This window comes from Lytechinus variegatus, chromosome 12 (assembly GCF_018143015.1).
Source record: "Lytechinus variegatus isolate NC3 chromosome 12, Lvar_3.0, whole genome shotgun sequence".
Lineage (NCBI taxonomy): Eukaryota > Metazoa > Echinodermata > Echinoidea > Temnopleuroida > Toxopneustidae > Lytechinus > Lytechinus variegatus.
Genome location: NC_054751.1, coordinates 15747402 through 15766389, shown reverse-complemented (window position 1 = coordinate 15766389; position 18988 = coordinate 15747402). Strand labels below are relative to the sequence as shown.

At 36.7% G+C, this 18988-nt stretch overlaps 1 protein-coding gene across 2 annotated transcripts in view; it reads right to left on the bottom strand.

Moving 5' to 3' along the window:
* Nucleotides 1–18988, bottom strand: part of LOC121425532 — a 28361-nt gene that overhangs the window by 4967 nt on the left and 4406 nt on the right. Inside the window, exons 1-6 of one of the 2 annotated variants that reach the window (XM_041621611.1) lie at nt 12305–13229; nt 4780–4991; nt 4086–4223; nt 2970–3114; nt 1325–2321; nt 106–311 (exon numbers count right to left, since the gene is read on the bottom strand). In XM_041621611.1, the coding sequence (XP_041477545.1) occupies nt 106–311; nt 1325–2321; nt 2970–3114; nt 4086–4223; nt 4780–4991; nt 12305–12390 (1784 nt within the window). In that variant the 5' untranslated portion in view covers nt 12391–13229. Of the gene's footprint in view, nt 1–105; nt 312–1324; nt 2322–2969; nt 3115–4085; nt 4224–4779; nt 4992–12304; nt 13230–18988 lie in introns of those variants that run through there. The other variant, XM_041621610.1, reaches the window with a different exon arrangement.

Below are 18988 nucleotides of genomic sequence, written 5' to 3'. Positions count from 1 at the left end.
CACCCCTTTGACACAATGTTCGATAAAGTAATTCTCTGAAGAACAAGATAAAATTGCAAAAAACGGGAATAAACAAAAATAAAGAAAAACAGCTCAAAGGCCTACCTATCTTCGTAGATGTTATCTGGTAACCCATATTGCGAGCTCTGTCTGTTCAGGCGATCTTCTTCCACGCTTCGCCAGGAGACGTATTGGCGGGAAAATCTCTTCACTTGTTCCTCGTCAAATTTATCTCGTATTCGTTTCAACGTCTGGTATTGTCTCACAACACTCTCGTACTTCTTCTTTTTTGTATCCATATATTCTCGATTCTGAATAAGGAAAAAAATCATATTTAGCCGCAAAAACACTTACGAAAAGAACTTAATCATCTCGCTTTTAAAAATAGAGATGTAGACAGATTGGTTTTTCAATTCATAAAGCCTGTCCAACACTACACGATCTATTCGCGATCTGAATTTAACCCCCAAAATATGTCATAGCATTTGATATGAACAACCAACCTTTGAAATAATATCGTTCAAAATTCCAAAGAGAGGGGAAAACAAGAACTAAAAGTTTAGATCTTACTCGACTGTGTGCCTAATTTTAGATTTAGATTTATTCATTTTCCGTTCACAAAGCACAACAAAATCAAACAATACATAGTCAAATTTAAAGTACAACATCAGTTGAAATAATGCATTAGAATTAGAAGGTATAAACAATGAGAACTAATGCGAACTAAAGTAACTTGACTATAATAGCTATATAAACCAGAACAAAGCGAATTCCATTCCAAATCGGAGCACGTAATAGCATTCTTATCTTTCGACTACGATTTGGACTTTGCTCTGATTATTCTTAAATCAAAATATGATATGATTCAATTTTCATACATTATGCAAAATTATACTTGTAAAAAAACAACGGGTTTTAGTCAGATTGCAGTGGGCGGCAGGCTTAAAGGCTTCCAAAAATCCCGTCATTGGTACAGTTTCCCTGAATTACACTGTTTGAATCGTGTAAAACGTAGAACTATATTGAAATTTCTGAAAATGAGATGAACTGGCTCAATGAGAAAACATTGATTAGTTCTTGGTATTTTTTTTAGTATCCATCTTAAAAGTTATCTAGAATACAATTTTGGAAAGGGAACGGAATTGTTGTTGCCAAACGACCCTGGGGACCGTTTCATAAAGCTGTTTGTAAGTTAAGAGCGACTTTAAGAAGTTATACCCTTTACCACAAGAAAGGATCACCAGTCGTTCTTAAAGTTGCTTTTAACTTACGAACACCCACCAGGTCCATCCCATATTCAGTGAATTAAAATATGTTAACTTACCTTTTCGTCATCAATCTTCAGTTGAGCATTTTCGACCTTCTTCAAGAATGCAGTCTGTCGTTGAATCTTATAATGTTGGTTGTTATACACCGAATTGTAAAACTTCTGCCTGGCTAGCGTCTTCTTCGTAATGATGACCGGACGTCGGCGTAGAGGTTTCCTCGAATTTTCACTGCTAGTCGTCGATATCGCCGACGTCGTCGAGCCACTGACGTTGCTTTTCAGCGTTGCCGTCGATGCGTCTGTCCGTTTGGTGCGCGATGTCTCGACACTTACTTCGCTCTGTTTCCCTTCCTCGTCGTTCGTCACGAATTCGCCGCTGGATGTGAAGAAACCGGTTTTCGTATGACGTCGCTGCAACGGCGGCTTCGAACGGAACTGATTGGACCTCGACCGCGGATTCACTCTGCTACTGAAGCCTGTCCCAATCCTGCTATGCGTCGCTCTCGACGGCGGGGCCTTCGACGGACTGTTGACGTCCGTAACTCTTTGATTCGTGAGATTTGTTTGAGGTCGCTCTTTTGGGTGCGATCCGTCCATGACAGTCTCGTTTTTTATCATTCTTGTTTTACCCTCGTCATTAGATTTATGCGTGGTTTTATTTTGGCGGGCTTTCGCTACAGATGTATGGCTAAGAGTTGTCTTCTTATCAGACTTGGTTCTCTCCAATGTTCTCTTTGGAAGATCATTTAAAATCTGTTCACTTTTGTCAGAAATATTTACAATATAATCATCTTTAGTTCTATTCGTCGTTTGATAGTCTCCCGTCCCTTCATTCGTCGTATCTTTGGTTTTGCCATCTTTATCTTCAGTCTTTTTCTCGCTTGGATTTGAGGCCTTTAACCGCACACTAGGTCCATCCTTTGGCACTGAAATAACATTGTCTTTCTTTTCAAGGTGATGTTTACTATCAGTTGGAAGCTTTTTGGAGTGTGTCTTCTCTTTTCCAACTTTCGGCAACACGTTGTTGTTGTTTTCTTCTACATGGCCATTTAACCTGGTTTGATCAGAAAAAAAATTAATCGTAATATACTAACATGAATAAAAAGACGTCTATATGATAACTAACTTTGAATCTTTGGGAGAAGATTTGTCATGATATACGTATATCCATTTTAGAATTCAATAGAGCAATAATCATTAAAGTTCCTATGACAAAACGATGACGTTTTAAGTTTGTATAAAAAGAAATGCAAAATAGTACATTTCTCTTCCCATATAAAGAGATAATTCAAAAGAAATAACAACAAAGATAATGCTAGGTTGTTGTTTCGAGATTGTCTTTGTTCTTGCTTTTGCTTGTCAGAAAAGAGTTAAGAGAAATCGATCTGCTCGAGTTTTCAACTTTCTGGCATAAAAAGCTACGTAATCATTATCATTGTCAATTTTTATCAACTCTTGCTGAGGGCGATTTTTATCAATCTAATCATTGTTTAAGTCCTCAAGTTTATAATATAAGATAATCATATAAATGTTGATTTCTGTATTTATTTATCTTAAACTATATCTTTTAGATGTCCCTAATCTTTAACCCACTTGCCCTTTCTTTGTTTGTAGGGTGTTTGATACATATATGCTTATGAGTTTGCCTAAATTAATAAATTAAATGAATTCATGTCGAAAGATTAAAACGGTTTGTTTATACCTATCTCCTTTTGAATGAACTGCCATGTCATTGGTTTTCTGTTCCTTAGGAGAAAGCGGAGATGTTGTTTTATGGCCTGCATCTCTTGGCCTGCTGTGTTTTTGCTTTTGCGTAGGAGAGTCGGCCGATGAGTTGGACTCGGGAGCTAAAAACAAATAATTATCATAGTCGAAATGAACATAAGAAACTGATGGGCCGGTTACACTAAGGAAAACGAATGCAAACCGACCAATGTGCCTTTTGAAAAAAAGATATAAGCTTTGATCGGTCTGGAGACGGTTTCGTGGTGTGACTGTATATCATAATAGACAAAAATGTTTGGAGAGATCACCAAGTATGCTCAGACGGAAATTGTAGCCAAACGTTCCTTTCCTTTCTTTTAAGTTTAGAAGGAGGAGGCAGAGGGAGATTAAAACTTACAATACATTATGTTTTATTCTTCATTGTCAATTAATGAGCATCATATGCTTTTTCAAAATATTAACAAAAAGGTCCGTTTATCTTCAGGGGGGGGGGGGTAATGAATGTTATATAATAGTCGAAATCAGCGGTAATGGTATATAGTAAAATGAGCATTGTATATCTGGCCGGCAAAGGTGAAAGGTTAGGGTTCTATTTGAAGTCATTTTAAACAGAAACCATTTCATTAAATAATGTGCATAATGATGGATGGATGGATGGATGGTCGGTCGATCGGTGGATGGATGGATGGATGGATGGATGGAAGAATGAATGAATGAATGAAGAAGCAGAAAGAAAGAAAAAATAGAAAGAAAAGAAAGAAAGAAAAAGAAAGAAAGAAAGAAAGAAAGGAAGGAAGAAGGAAGGAAGGAAAAAAAACAAAGAATGTTAATGAATATGATAAATGAAGATAGATGAGGACAAGAAGAAGGAGAGGAGAAGGCAGAATGAGAAGAGAAGGGAGAAAAGAAGAAGAGCTCGGGGAAGCGAAAAGACGAAAAACGCAAGGAAAATGAAATAGAAAAATATTACGGGATGTGAGCCCATCACAAACAATTTGGTTTCAAGCAGATGCATTTACGGAATGGACTTAGGTCATTAATTATCTTGAATTATTATTTGAAATGAAAAAATAGCATGTACAAGAGCGATTACCTCCTTCAACCAGCGTGTTAATTTTAGGAAGCCGGGATGGGGTGACGGTTTTCTTAGATGTTAAATCCGAGTTGTGTCTGTCATGGTTGCTAGGGAGTGGTTTGGAAGAAGGGGCGGAGTTTGAAACCCGTTCTGGACCTATTAGTTGTAAAAAAAGGTGTAAAAATATATGTAAGTTAAATCTGCAGAAAAGATTATATTGGGTCGCAATTTCACACTTTGGTTAATGAAAATCACTGCAAAAGTAATAATCTTGTTAAAATGAGTTTCCATTTCGTACAATTAAAAAATCAAAGCTGACGGTTTTCGTCTGACACAATAATTCGCATCATTTCTTTCACCTTTTCTAATTTTCATATGATAGACACAATATCAAACTTTTGAAATATTGAATTGTTGAGGCAGATTGCATGAAATTTTTATCCCTATAACATAATCAATACACAATTCCTTTTTCACTAGTGGGAATATTCCCTAAATCTATATAAGCTTACATTTTATCTTTGCTCCAGGTCTATTTATTGGTATGATACAATTATCACATTGCTATACTTGTCGAATCGCCCCCCCCCCCCCCCCCCGCGTCATGTTTTAATTTAAGCAGTATAATTACGGGGTCAATATAAAATCAGCAAAAATTATTGCTGATTCACTATCTGTAGGATGAACAAAATTAAATCAAATGGAGGCCTACTTTCTGTCTTGCTTCTTCTCGAGATAGTCGGCACACTCCTCGAAGACCGTCTCGCCTCGGCGGCAACTGCTGCAGCAGCTTGCGTTCTCCGCCTATTGACGCGAGAGGGCTCCTTCCACGTTTCGTAGACTGCCGGAAGTTGGATGGATGACGAGTGGTGCGGACGTTTCTTTTCTGTCGGCTTCCATTTCACCTGCCCACCGCCTTGCAATCTGAGAGAAGGATTGAACAAAGAGATAATTAATTATATGAAAATGGAGCCAAGAGAAATGTATGTAGAAGGAAGATTTGCAATGAAAGGAATTTTGTTTTGAAATGGGATTTAGATCGTCTGATTAATGCACCCTCAGGCCTATTTGATTTAAAAATGCGCCGCCCTCCCATATTGCTTTACTCATGGTAATACAAGAAGTTTATTTCACTGTCTGTAATAATTTTGGCTCTGTTATTTGGTCAACTATGCAAAGCATGATCCGCGTGTTTCTCATTTCATTTATGATTTGAATTTTCTCATTTACGTCCTCGTTAATTATCAGCCTAATCATTCTGTCCTAAGATCTTACACCTTTCATGTTTTTTCTTACTATAAATTTGCATAATATCATCTATTGAATTTTACGGGCAGGCCATTTCATTCCTTGTACACTTTTGTATGGTGAATAAAGAATGAGTAAAAATATATGAATATCATTTCCAAAGATATTTCACCCATTCTTATAGCGAATTTCCTTTAATCCTCCCCCGCATATGATAATTCGAATACAATACCCCCTGGCATATTACCTCCCGCCAAGCGTGTTAAATGAAAATTTCTAAAATTTGACAACTTTATTACTTAGCAAGCTTTCGTTTTATCATGGAACTTTGAGAGCTCCGTGGTTTATTTAATGCAGATGATCTTTACATCAGTGATGGGAACAATATTATGGACTCATCAACTGAGATGTACATTATTACCATGACTACGCGTTAAGAAAAAAATGGGATCAATTTTGTTCATTAAATGCAATATTTCCAAGAACTGTTTCGATGCAATTTTGCACCTTAAGTGATTATCGTGCAAGAAAAATACACTTTTTGTTTCTGACTGCGACTCTGCAAACTTTTAGGGCGCATAATATTTGTGTAAAAAAGTTAGCATTTATACCTCACCTGAAGGGTACAACATAACCGCACCCTAAAAGTGCCACAAGAGCGTTCGGGTGCATTGAAGGGTGATAATTTGACCCCCCCCCCCAATAATTCAAGAAGCTTAATGAGCCAAATATTTTGAAGGTCACAACATGGCAGAAGGGGCATAATTTCTATTTCAAAAAAAAAGTGGGAACGAGCAACGATTTCGACCTGTTTAAGTGACAATCTATTTTGTGAGGGATTTCGGCACAATATTATAAAAAATTACATTTTATTCACCATTTCTCTTTTTTCACCTCTTTTTTTTAAGGGGGGGGGGGTCGAGAAACTTTTGGAGTTCCAGTGCCCCAAGCCCCTCATCCACCGCCATTGTATAAGTGTGAAGTGACTGCGAAATATATTCTGTTTTAAATCATTCTCCCGTCTTCTGTCCACTGCTCCCCCGTCAACACATCTTTTAAACTATTAGCTGAGCAAACATTACTTGGGATGCGCCAAAGAATATGATTAAACAAGCGTGTAGCGGAGAACAATTCAAAGCAAACATTTACCCCCAAACTCTTCGGCAGCCATATTTGATCACGTGTGTACACATGGTTGGTTACCATAGAGAGGGGAAGCTTTTCTGCTTCACGAGGGCGGGCTGATACCCGACAAAATTAATGACTTTTATGGTTTCTATTTAGCAACATGTGTGGTTGTTATCAAACAGTAGGGTACAGAAATTTTGAATTTGCATCGCCGCATCGACTTTGCTTTCAGTCATATTATTCCAGTTACCATAGCAACCATACTTTTATATCATTCACGTCAATGACTGATATTTGTCACGATGGATATGATTGAGATTGTAATTCCTTCTCGGCCTAGTTTTCATTCCGCCTCATAAATCGAAAGACAAAAGTCATTGGTCCTTTACATCTCATGTCTGAAATTCCATCGACATTTCGGATCTTTTTATAAAGATCATTCTGTGCGGTTTCATTTTTTGACGAATAACTCGATTTAAGATCAATAGCACAAATTGGACGTGGGAATTTGTACATTTTGATTAATATCTCCAGGCTTATGTAACCATGGTAACAAAAGATAAATTCAAATCCGCAATCAGGTGTTAACGGAGTGTAACTGTGATGATGGAAATACCAATGAAACCGACCCAAAACCGACTGATTATATGCCATTGGTAGTAACGTAAAAACTTTTTTTTGGATCTGGGGACGGTTTCACTGGTATGAGAGTAGCATTAGTCTAAGAAGACACATCGTCATAAAATAAAGTTAGAATCAGTAAAAATTGTCAATATTAATTCATTTTGTATAAGACCCGGGTCTCATTGCATAAAAGTTATTATTTTAGTAACTTTGCCATTCAATGGTAAATACAATGGTAACAATACTCAACAGCCAATCAAAATCAAAGATTCCATAAAAGTTCTTTTTAGCTCAACGTTCATAAACTTAAAATTGATGCAAAACGTTCTCTTTTTTATTCTCTGAAACGCTATTTATACTTCAAATAATTACAACGAGGTATGGCGCAAAAACAAAATTCTGTTGGAATTGATTTATCCTCTCTGTGCTCTGAAGAGATCATCGCTCAAATGCATCTTCTTTAATTGGATTAGTAAATAGAAGGGGGGGTTCTCGACACTAATGAAATCCAAACATTTTATTTTCTACGTTCTTCTTGATTACTTCAACTCGCAATTAATAACCTCTTATTTCCATTTACTCTGCCCCAGTATAGTTCTTTGTCTAGACTCTAGAGAGAAAGGGTGGCAACAATCCCCACCACCGGGAGTGTTTTATCTATTTGAGCAGGTCTAACATTCTGTGTATTCGATTCTCATTCATCGTAGAAGAAAGGGTTGGGGATTGTTCTGCAGACAGTTTAGAAAACCCTTTCAGAATTTCTTTTGACAAATACATTGAGATATTCAAGCAAGTCGCTTGGAAGGTCGCCCAAAGATACACAATGGCAGTAGACTGTTTCTTTCTTGCCATGAAGATGGAATGAAGTACGAGATCATAATTCTGATATGAAATACTTGGCATATCATTATTTTGTAATAAAGGGTGATAAAGTTACAAATTTATATTTCAATGGAATTTTTGTACATATTTCTATTTTTCCTAAGGTTTTGCTAAGTGTTGCGTAAAAGTGCTTAAAAACTTGTCACATATACTGCTTTCTAATTTCAGTAACCATGGTAACAGACCGACATCGTCGTAAATCGTAGCTCGGCCGGTATCATCTTGACCATAAACCATTGAAAATGCAAGCCTCCATCAATGACTGCCGATTTGTAGACTTTGATTATCTGACAACTTTCATTGGCTTGATAGGCCGAAAAATGGAGGTGTCTGAACGTTGCCAAGGCAACTGTCGGATAATGACAACTCCTCAATGCTGGTAACTTTGATGAAATGGACCCAGGGGGGGGTTGCCATCAACTCGGCACTAATAAGTTGTCAGCATCCATCGTCGGGCACGTTTTTCGGGTTCAGATCTGTCTTTGTTAAAAGTATGCATGAAATTTGACTATGATAAAAATAATCGCTATATTTTGAGAAGGGGCTCACAAATTCAGTCTTACCACCCGCGTTCTATTTCATTGTCTGTATTCTGTCATGTACATAAAGAAAATGAAAGAAAAAAAATACCCGTGGTTATGAATGGCTTCTCAAACTTTATGCACGAATAGGGTTCCATAGAATGATGTATTTATAATACCATACTCGACCCTGCAGCTATGATTTTACAGTCACACCACCGAAACCGACTCCAAACCGATCGATGATGTGCCCTTCAAAACAACGGTGCAATTTCGATCGGTCAGGAGTTGGACCCGCCGGTGTGACCGTCATCATGGAGTATTTGACAATGGACTCGCTGAAGGAGTGCTGGAACGAGGACATGCTTTCAGAAGTTCTTTATCAATAACTCCAGAGTATTTTGTTGAGACCCGGTGTCTATGGCAACACCATAATCAGCCAAAATGAAAAGGAAAATCAAATCTTCGTTATTTTATAATAAAGGCATGCCTGAAATGGTCGCCACTATATCCACAAATACAACTTACAACAAATAGTTTAATAAGACTTAATTATGGGTCTGGCCTGGAGAAATTGGTATCGTACAGTGTAGTAGGTTTTACGGTACACCATGTATCTTTCTTGGGCAAGTGTTGGTCCTGAAAAGGACCACCCAATCTCTCTGGGGACGACAAGACAACACTTGTCGAAACGTCGAGATTGGGTGGCCCTTTTTCGGGACCAACACTTGCCCAAGAAAGATACATGGTGTACCGTGAATTCTTCGTCGTGGAAACCTTCAGAAGTTACATCATTGGTATCGTACACTGTATTTTATTCACCAAATTATAGCACCAAGTGCGAGTTAACGAAATGATCCATGCAAAATCCATAATAGCCCTTTTCCAGGACCAACTATGCTTTAACATTGGTGCTATGCTGGTGCGAGCAAAAAAAGGCGCCCCATCAAGGCATCAACACCAAACTGTTAACACCGCGAACTTCTTCCAAAACCCAGTAGTATCCGAAATTTGTCTCCCATGTATTCACTTTTGCCGTTGTTTTCGGTAAAATTCTTTATGGTGCTTCCTTCCACTCAAGGAGAGTAAAAGTGGACATTTTATCACAAAGAGTTATTTCTAAATATAACTCACTGCCTTGTGGCATTTTAGTAAACTCAATGATAAGTCCTTTTTAATGTAAGGCAGTTACAAACAAAAGGGCTCGTACTATTTACTTTCGATAGGTTTTTAGAATTCCTAAGGATTCTTAAGCGAGTTGGGAGTGGGACACCAGTATCAACAAGCTTTTGTCTATTCCTGTGTAAAATTTGGATTCCCATGTAAAACTGGGATACTTATGGGGCTTACATCCACTTTGAGATAAAAAAAATTCAAAAGGGGTGATAACGGCTAAGGGGCACTTGACAGAATTCTCCCAAGGGAAATTTTACCGCTCCAAGCGTTGTGTTTGTTTGTTTATTTGTTTCTTTCTTTCTTTTTGTCATCCAGACAGGCATAAAAAATAATACCATGTCTGCCTTTATGGTCCAACTATAAATTATCTTCGCTATGGACAAGAGGAGTTTCGTCTCACATTATTTTGACACCCTCCACCCATGTGTAGTAAACGGGTATCCGAATTGGCTACATACCCGTATACGAATCCCCTTGAACATGTTGAATGCTCAAGTGTCTGTATCGCTATAGCAGCTGTGCTAAAGTCGGTGAAATGTCAGAATGGTATGCAGGCGCTTATGTTGCATATCATAATTTCAGCCGCCAGCTTCTACATGTTTAATTACTCTTCTTTATTTCAAGGACATAGGATTCAATGCTCACTGGAACACTACTCGGCAAGTTACATCTATTGCCCATTTTCCGGATATAAGATTCTTATTGATAACAGTTAGCGAAGAATCATGAATAAATGTATTATTTTAGGCATGTTTGTCTCACTCGTCTAATTAAATAATTATAATGTTTACTCACTAAAACATTTGTTAAAGTATATTTATTGTAATAAGTTTCCACAGGCGTATAATGTTTTTTTACGTCTGAGGCCGAACTTTGAATTCACTTTCCGAGGACGTGACCAGGGCCCCGTAACACAAAGATTAGCGATCAATCGCTAAATGAATTGACCAATCAAGATCATTGTTACACGCGCATATGTCGCAAAATACTGACTGGGAACCAACGAGAAGTGTTATTTCATATTTGCTATTCATCGCAAACCTTTTTGTTACGGAGCCCAGAACTCGAACCTCTGCATCAATTCGTAACTCCCCATGTACCTTGCATAACAGGCTCACGCAACAACGCCAACTTTATTTTTCTGATTCATACATTCATTTCAGAATTGCAGAACATTATTAATTCATCTTAACGTGATTGGTATTTTAAATGAGAGGGTATCGTTCATATCAAAACAGATGGAGGTACAGTGGCCGGGTGGTCTAAGGAGCTTGATTGGAGATCCGAGGATCGGGGGTTCGATTCCCATACACGGCACTTATTCCCTTGAGCAAAGTATTTTATCCACATTGCCGTTTCATCGTACATCAAATAAATGAAATTGCTTTTATCATTATAGATAACTAATTACAAATAGATGTGTAGATTTTTTAAACAAAAAATAATAATAAAATAGATGTTTAGAAGGCTCGCGGTTGGGAGATGCGAGATATTTTGACTAAAATCTTTTTTCAGAGCTATAGTCACACCAACGAACCGACTCCAAACCGTCCGACGGTATGCCATTGGTATATTTGGTCGATCTGGAGTCGATTTCGCATCCAGTGTGGCTATGTCATAAGGGTTGGTAAATTAACACGTCTAATCAAACAAACTCATACCGTATTGGACAATAAAATCATTGATCGGATTCGAATTTTCTCATTATTGATTTTTATCCGTAAGTCAAATTACAATTGGTGTTTGCGATCCAGGCAATGAAGTGAAATACTCAAAGGTGCATGATGGTATCGATCTATGTACCACTACCATCAAATGAAGTGAAAAAGAACAAATAATCAAAATATGTTTCATACTGAAATAGAAGAAGAAGAAAAAAAAGAATATGGCAACTGCAGCAAAGTTATAAAATACCGTTGTTTATTGGGGACCCTTTGAGTAAAGAATTACATGTGGTAGACTGGAAGTAGTTGTAGTAGTAGTAGTAACAGCAGCAGTAGTAATAGTAATAGTAATAGCATTTATAGCAGTACTTACTATCACCGTACTTTATGGGGAATTTGTAATTTGTCAATCCCAATGTTAATAACGTTTGATTTACAAAAGACCCAGATTAACGGTGAAGAAAAATGTATTAAGCACTTACGGTGGAAATTCTTGGAGACAGGAATGCATTATAAAAAAAATATGGTAAATATCTGGCAACTTGCTGCAAGGCTGTTTTTGTTTCTACCGGAGCTTAGATCTTAACTTCAGAAGGGCTGATTAATTTGGCCTTCGGGATTTTTACTTCTAAGTTTTAACTTGGCGTTGTTATGATTGTGACATGCGCCAGTGTAAATCCAAGAGCTGAGTTATTGGCAAACTTCAAACCTAAGTGATTTAGACGTTCGAGGATCGGCTTCTTCGGATAGAGACGTTAAATGTAGGCCGTAAACAATAATTTCTGATTAGCAGACGTCTGTAAAAACTCAAATACACATCTAAATTCACGATATTTTTACCATTCTGACCAATTGGCATACTCCCGGGGCATACAGTGTAAATGTGAATAAACGCGATCAGTTTAATGGGTTCTCGGTAGAAAATTAGGTGTGTGTTTTTACAGTATAACCTATAGTTATGAGCAGCAATATTATTTTGACAATTGTATATTACCTTGGAAGATGCATAATCTTGATATTTCCTGGAGTGTTTTTGGAGACGCGTTCCTCCCTGCTAGAGTATTCGTCGTCTGCAACCATTCGGGTGATAGTTTTTACTAACCCATGGAAACTTGATTTTCCTCGCGTGAAATATCCAAATACTGTATATGCCACTTGACGGTGAAATATTCCACACTATTAATCAAACTCCGAAGGTAGCTTGATATATCAACTCATTTTAAGGTTATTCTTCCAGCCATTGCGAATGCAGCTACTGACCGACTGTTCGTTCAAATAGAATATCCACTCAAAAGCTTGAAAGAAAAGAACCCTTCCCTCGTCATGCTCGTAAAGAAAAAGAGTTCGTGCGGTCTTCCGCTCTCAGCGCTGAATAAAATGCCGTGTATACCTAGCAACGGAGGATTACTAGAGCATCGCGGGAGAATTAAAGCTGGGTCGAAGAACTCGTCGAAATATCATACTTCTTTATGACTTTTATAATTGAAGTATCAACTAACTCTGATAAAATTCTCCTCGATATTAAACGCTGCAGTATCTCGCACTGTTAAGATGTTGCGTTATGGAAACGCGTTGCCAAACATCTGCTTCGATCTCTAATCTTCTATAAGGCCTCATCATTAACAACTGTCCTAGAGAACAATGAAGCGCCCCTAAGGACCCTATCAAAGTCCCTATTGAAGAATGAAGTTCACTGCATCCAAGCATAAAGATAATCAATGACTTCCTCACTGAAAAACTCAAGCAGTAAATCATACAATAGTGATGTAAAATTGATTATCTGATAAGTCTTCAGGAGTCTTATAAAAGCAGACAATAAGGTTTTTGTCACGATGTGATTGTCTTACATTCTACAATGTAACCGTTACACAAGTAGAACCAAAACGTCAATGTTGAAGCTGCTGATACTGTTGTTGTTAGCTCCAAGTTAGAAAATTTATTTTGTAAAATAAGTTATCCCGATAACCCTGATAACGATTTGCGAAGTTAAGAAGATCCGTCAAAACTGCATGCAAAGTCAGCATTCACTCTAATCACCTGCTGATTCAAATTACTTGTCTGCGCAAAACGCTTTAGATAAAAATCACATCTGAATAGTTGCAAATTGACGCCACTGCCAACCAATTAAAAAAATCGGATATCAATCATCTGACGTTTGGACAAGAATTCCAATTAGGAATTACACATATCTCGAATTAATTTATCGATGTTAGTAGTAATGATAATTGTGGTCGTCTCTGAATAAAAATCCAGCAGAAAATACTTCTGAATTCAATACAAGTGACTGTGGTTATGTTTCCAAATAAGCACCTCGATCAGTATACAATGTATATATAAACTTGCAAACAAAGTCTATATTACGGGTGAAACAGCTATACTGATTGCAAAGTGCGAAACATCTACTTGGCTTTTTTCGGTGAGTAAACTTTGAAGAGAAAGGGGGTCGTGAGTACTCGAGCATTGGCTGTTTATGGTCTATGGCAACGCAAGGCTTTGTATTCACGTATGGGTAAAAAAAAAAACAGAGAGAGAAAACACATTGGCGCTGGTATTTATATACTCTCCAAAATTATATTGTTCAGTGATTTGCAGGTGGCCTTTATACCTTTTTATCTATTCTAACCTTCCTTTCTTGTATGTATACTTATCTAGATTTTGAATTACAATTTCCCAGGTTTCTTCCTAGGTTTCTTTAACGCGGAACAACATTAGCTAAATTATTTGTCAATAAAATCGTTTTTTAGACTTCAGTTCCTGTTATTTTCCAATTTCATCGATTGAGCCATTTGTGGTCCTTTTTGGGACTATTGTGATCTTCCAAACAGACACAACTCACGCAAAACGAATGTGAAAAATGCATTCTGTTTCTATTTATTAACGCGCTATGCGATTTGCAATTTATGGTCAAAATGAGAGAAAAAGTTGGGAGGGTTCTAGCAGCAACCACTCCCTTAAACTGCCAAAAATATTGGACAATATTCTTTAGAAAGTTCAACAACTGTCCAATACTTCACGATAATCAGAATTTTTGTTTCATTTAGAAAGCCCTATACTGGCCACCCAAAGACATGCACATGCGCTTTGAACATACAACAAATTTTAATCCCCTTTTGGAGGAGCTCCCTGGCAAGTAAAGCAGTTAGAAATTCCAATTTTGCTGTCACTATCAATTATATTATGGTCTCGAACAAAATATCTGCCGGATCCAAGTTCCTTTTAGTTTGCTGGAGATTCGGAGTACCAGACATAATTGTTATTTTTCTTAATTGTACATGAGCACTTCTTTTTAGTTGTACGAATTACACGGATGATGTCATGATTGGTTGTTATGGTATAAATCAATGGAGTCATGATTGATCGCTTATTATGAGGACATTCAACGTTATTACTAATGACAATGAAACAGGTGCAAATATATACGTTGGACCAACAATGCCTGTCTATATATATAAAAAATGTGATTAATTCTATAGGTAGAACTTTGAATCTATGCTTGAAATTATATGCATGTCGGCTATAGGCTCGATGCGATGAATAGTCACTCTCCCTCCCTCCCTTTCTTGCCTTCTTTCCTTTCTCTCTTTCTTTGTTTATTTCTTTGTTTCTTTCTTTCTTCTTTCTCTCCTTCCTTCCTTTCTTCCTTTTTCTTTGTCATTGTTTCTATAGGTATATAACTTTGAATCTATGCTTGAAATTATATGCATGTCGGCTATAGGCTCGATGCGATGAATAGTCCCTCTCCCTTTCTTACCTTCTTTTTTTCTTTCTTTCCTTCCTTCCTTCCTTTCTTCCTTCCTTCCTTTTTCTTTCTTTCTTTTTCTATCTCTCTCACTTCCCTTTTCACCCTACACCTTCTGCTATTTCACCGAGTAATGATTACTGTAGAAGTAATGATTACAATCGTTTAGGCTCTCCACAAAACTCTGTAGGAGTTTGTACAGTACCTTTAGTGTAAACTCAGTAATATTCGTAAATGACCCAAGAACGAAAAACAATTCAGATAGATACTACTGGCATGGTATCGCTTTTCGCTTTTTATACATGCTGGTGACAGTTGAAACAAATATCGAAGCTACGAAAAGACGCCAATTTCTTGAGTAGTCGGCTGTGAAGGGCAATTAGATTCAAGTACTCGTAAAAATTCTTCGTGTGAACAGAATCCAAAGCTTCCGTCGCCTGGAAACGGCATATTGCTCTCTGCAATAATATTTTAGCTGAATATTACCTACGCGTGTATTTCAAATGCTTCTTAATCGTGTTCTTCTCCCGGGGGGGGCCACTTACATTGACGAGTGGATACCATGCGCGACCAAAAAACACGTAAAAAGGATGTCTTTTTCACGACAGGGCACGTTACGTACGTAACGTGAAAAGGGTATCAAAAACACAAAAATAATGAAAAAAGGGTATCTAATTCGCTAGGAAGATTACGTGTTTAGGGTCGAATTTGCGGGGATGATAAAACAAAATTAAAATGTTTTATAAAGGATGTCCTTTTTGCCCCAACACTTCGTGTTTAGAGTCCGATTTGCGCGAGGTGTAGAAGGTGGGGTCGTACTAAACCAAATAAGGTAAAGCAGACGAGCGAAGGACCCGTAACAATAAAACATTCCTGTACTTGTTTAGGGGTTCATTTCAGGGAATATTTGCCAAGAGTTTCGTTTTGTTTCCAATACTTGTTAAGGGTAGGGTTTCACACGGCAATACTTGTTAAGGGGTGCATTTTCAGAATATGGAAATTACGTGTTTAGGGTGCTTTTCGAGACCCCATGGTCGCGCATGGTTTCCACTCGTGAATGGAAGTGGCCCCCCCGGGGTTCTTCTTAAAGGGGAAGTTCACCCTGACAAAAAGTTTATTGTAAAAATAGCAGAAAAAATAATAAAAAATATTGTCGAAGGTTTGAGAAAAATTCATCAAATAATTAAAAAGTTATTAGAATTTCAATTACTTGATTTGTGACGTCATATGCGAGCAGCATTCCTACATAGCGGATGGTAAAAAATCAATCAAATGTCATTTTCTCAGAAAATTGAAAATGGTTTTCACTGTACCTTTTGTATATCAATAGACAAATCATTTCACACCCGATAATGAATAGAAAACAAAATTAAGTCATCAGGAACCAAGTAAAATTTGAAATTCATGCCTTTTATGTTACATAACACATGGGGCAGCTGCTCGTTTATGACGTCACAAATCCAAAACTTTGAACTCTAATAACTTTCTTACTCTTTAACGGATTTTCCTCAAACCTTCACCAATATTTTTTACAATTTTTTCTGCTATTTTTACAACAAAGTTTTCTTCAGGGTGAACTTCCCCTTTAAACTACCCTTGAGATTCCCAGGAAATGTAGAGGATTTGGCCCGGGATTTGGTTATATTTCGATATTATTTTGAAGAAAGATAAGAGCATTGTCTATACCTGAAGGGTCCCGTAAATGTGTTTTATACACTCCCGTCTTCTCATTCTTTGCTCTCCCCTTTCCTGCCCTCCTCTTCTCATTCATTCTCCCCCTCTCTCTCTCTTTCACCTCCTCTGTCTGCCTTTATATATTTACCTCATTTTCCTTTCCAATCCTCATTCACTCTAAAAGATAAAATGTTAAATCAACAAAAGGTTGGAACAATGACAGTGGTAAATGCAACATTTAGAAAATTTATTGATATATTCATATTCCACAATCATCAAAGTACATTTCGTAATCATGTTTACAATGAAAAAAAATGCATAACATATGCAGGATTGAAACGTAGCAATGAAATTAAAAAAGTGGAGGGGCCTACTAAAAAGCAGAGCTTGTAAAATGTAGACCCCCTATCAAAACTTTATACAAGGGTAAAATGATACAAATAGAGTAAAATAATCAGCAAAATTTTATAAAATTATATAGATATAAACACTGTAACACAAATGTATTTACACTATATACAAAATTAAATATTGACTTTACAAAATAATCAATACTACCGTGGATAAGTATGACGTTCACAAATATTAGATTGAATCAATAAGAATTCAGGAGAAATTTTTTGATGAGTAATTTAAATCGTATAAGACTAGCTGCCTCTTTCATTTCACTGTCCAGAGAATTCCAGAGTTTTGGTCCTGTGAAAAATACAGTTTTGCTAGAAAATACTGTTTTACTTTTAGGTAAGTGATAGTCATTTGATTGTCTCGTATTATATGAATGTAAAGTATTGTTTCTCATAAATTTCTTTTGTAGGACATTAGGTACACTATTTCTATCTAGCTGATACATGAATTGGAATAGTTGCAAGCGGTACAGGTCATTGATTTTAAGGATACGTTTCTGACGAAACAATTCATCCGTATGAGCTCTAAAGGACATATTGCATATTATTCTCAGTACTTTTTTCTGAAGTAGCAAGACTTTATTTAGTCTCGTTTGAGAGGCATTACCCCATGCCAGAATTCCATAATTAAGATATGGTAGAATTAATGCACAATACAACATGGATAGCGCCTGTGCTGGTAGAACGTATTTAAGCTTATTGATGACTCCAATATTTCTTGACACAGTTTTGCAAGTATTGTTGATATGAGCATTCCACGTAAGCTTGTTATCAATAGTAAGACCTAAAAATTTTGTTGTTTGCACTTCTTTGATTTCAGTATTATCTAAAAGTATTTGATGCGGTAGATGTTTCAATGAATGACTAAAAAGCATATGATTAGTTTTTTGCAGATTCAGTGACAATTTGTTGGCTTTAATCCAGTTTGTTACTTTTTTAAATTCGGTATTCATAGTGCTCACAAGTACATGTGGATCATGGTGTGTATAGAAAATATTGGAATCATCAGCAAAGAGAATAAATGAAAGAACATGAGATGAATTTTTCATATCATTAACATAAAGTATAAATAACAAGGGGCCAAGAATACTACCTTGTGGAATTCCACAGGAAACTGGCCTTGTTGGAGATTCTGATTCATTTACTGTAACAAACTGAATTCTATCAGTAAGATAACTCCTAAACCATTGTAAAGCTGTCCCTCTGATACCGTAATTTGATAGCTTACATAACAGTATTTCATGATCTATTGTGTCAAACGCTTTTGAGAAGTCAAGGAATAATCCTACAGTATGATCAGAATTATCAAAAGAAGTAGATATTTTATTTATTAATGTCAATATAGCATGAGTTGTATTATGTTTTTCTCTAAAACCAAATTGATTATCACATATAATACTATATTTCTTAAGGAAAGCAACTGTCCTTTTATAAATGATCCTTTCAAGAATTTTTGAGAACGAAGTTAACAAAGATATTGGGCGATAATTACTAGTAATTAATTGGTCCCCCTTATTGAAAATGGGTATAACTTTAGCTATTTTCATCTTCTTTGGGACCTGGCCAAGCTGCAATGATAAATTAAATATATGAAGCAGGGGATCAGCAAGAGAATGTATAATGTTTTTCAATACTTTATTTGTAATGCCATCATATCCGGGTGTCTTTCCTGCTTTCAAATTAAATACAATCTCAAGTAATTCTTCTCTATGAACTGGAGTAAGAAATATTGAATTATCATTTTGTTTGTCCAAAAAGTCCTTAAACGAATTTTCTACAGGGATAATATTTCCAGCTAATTTTGGTCCAATTTGAGAGAAATATGAATTAAATTCATTTGCTATAGAATGAGTATCTTCAA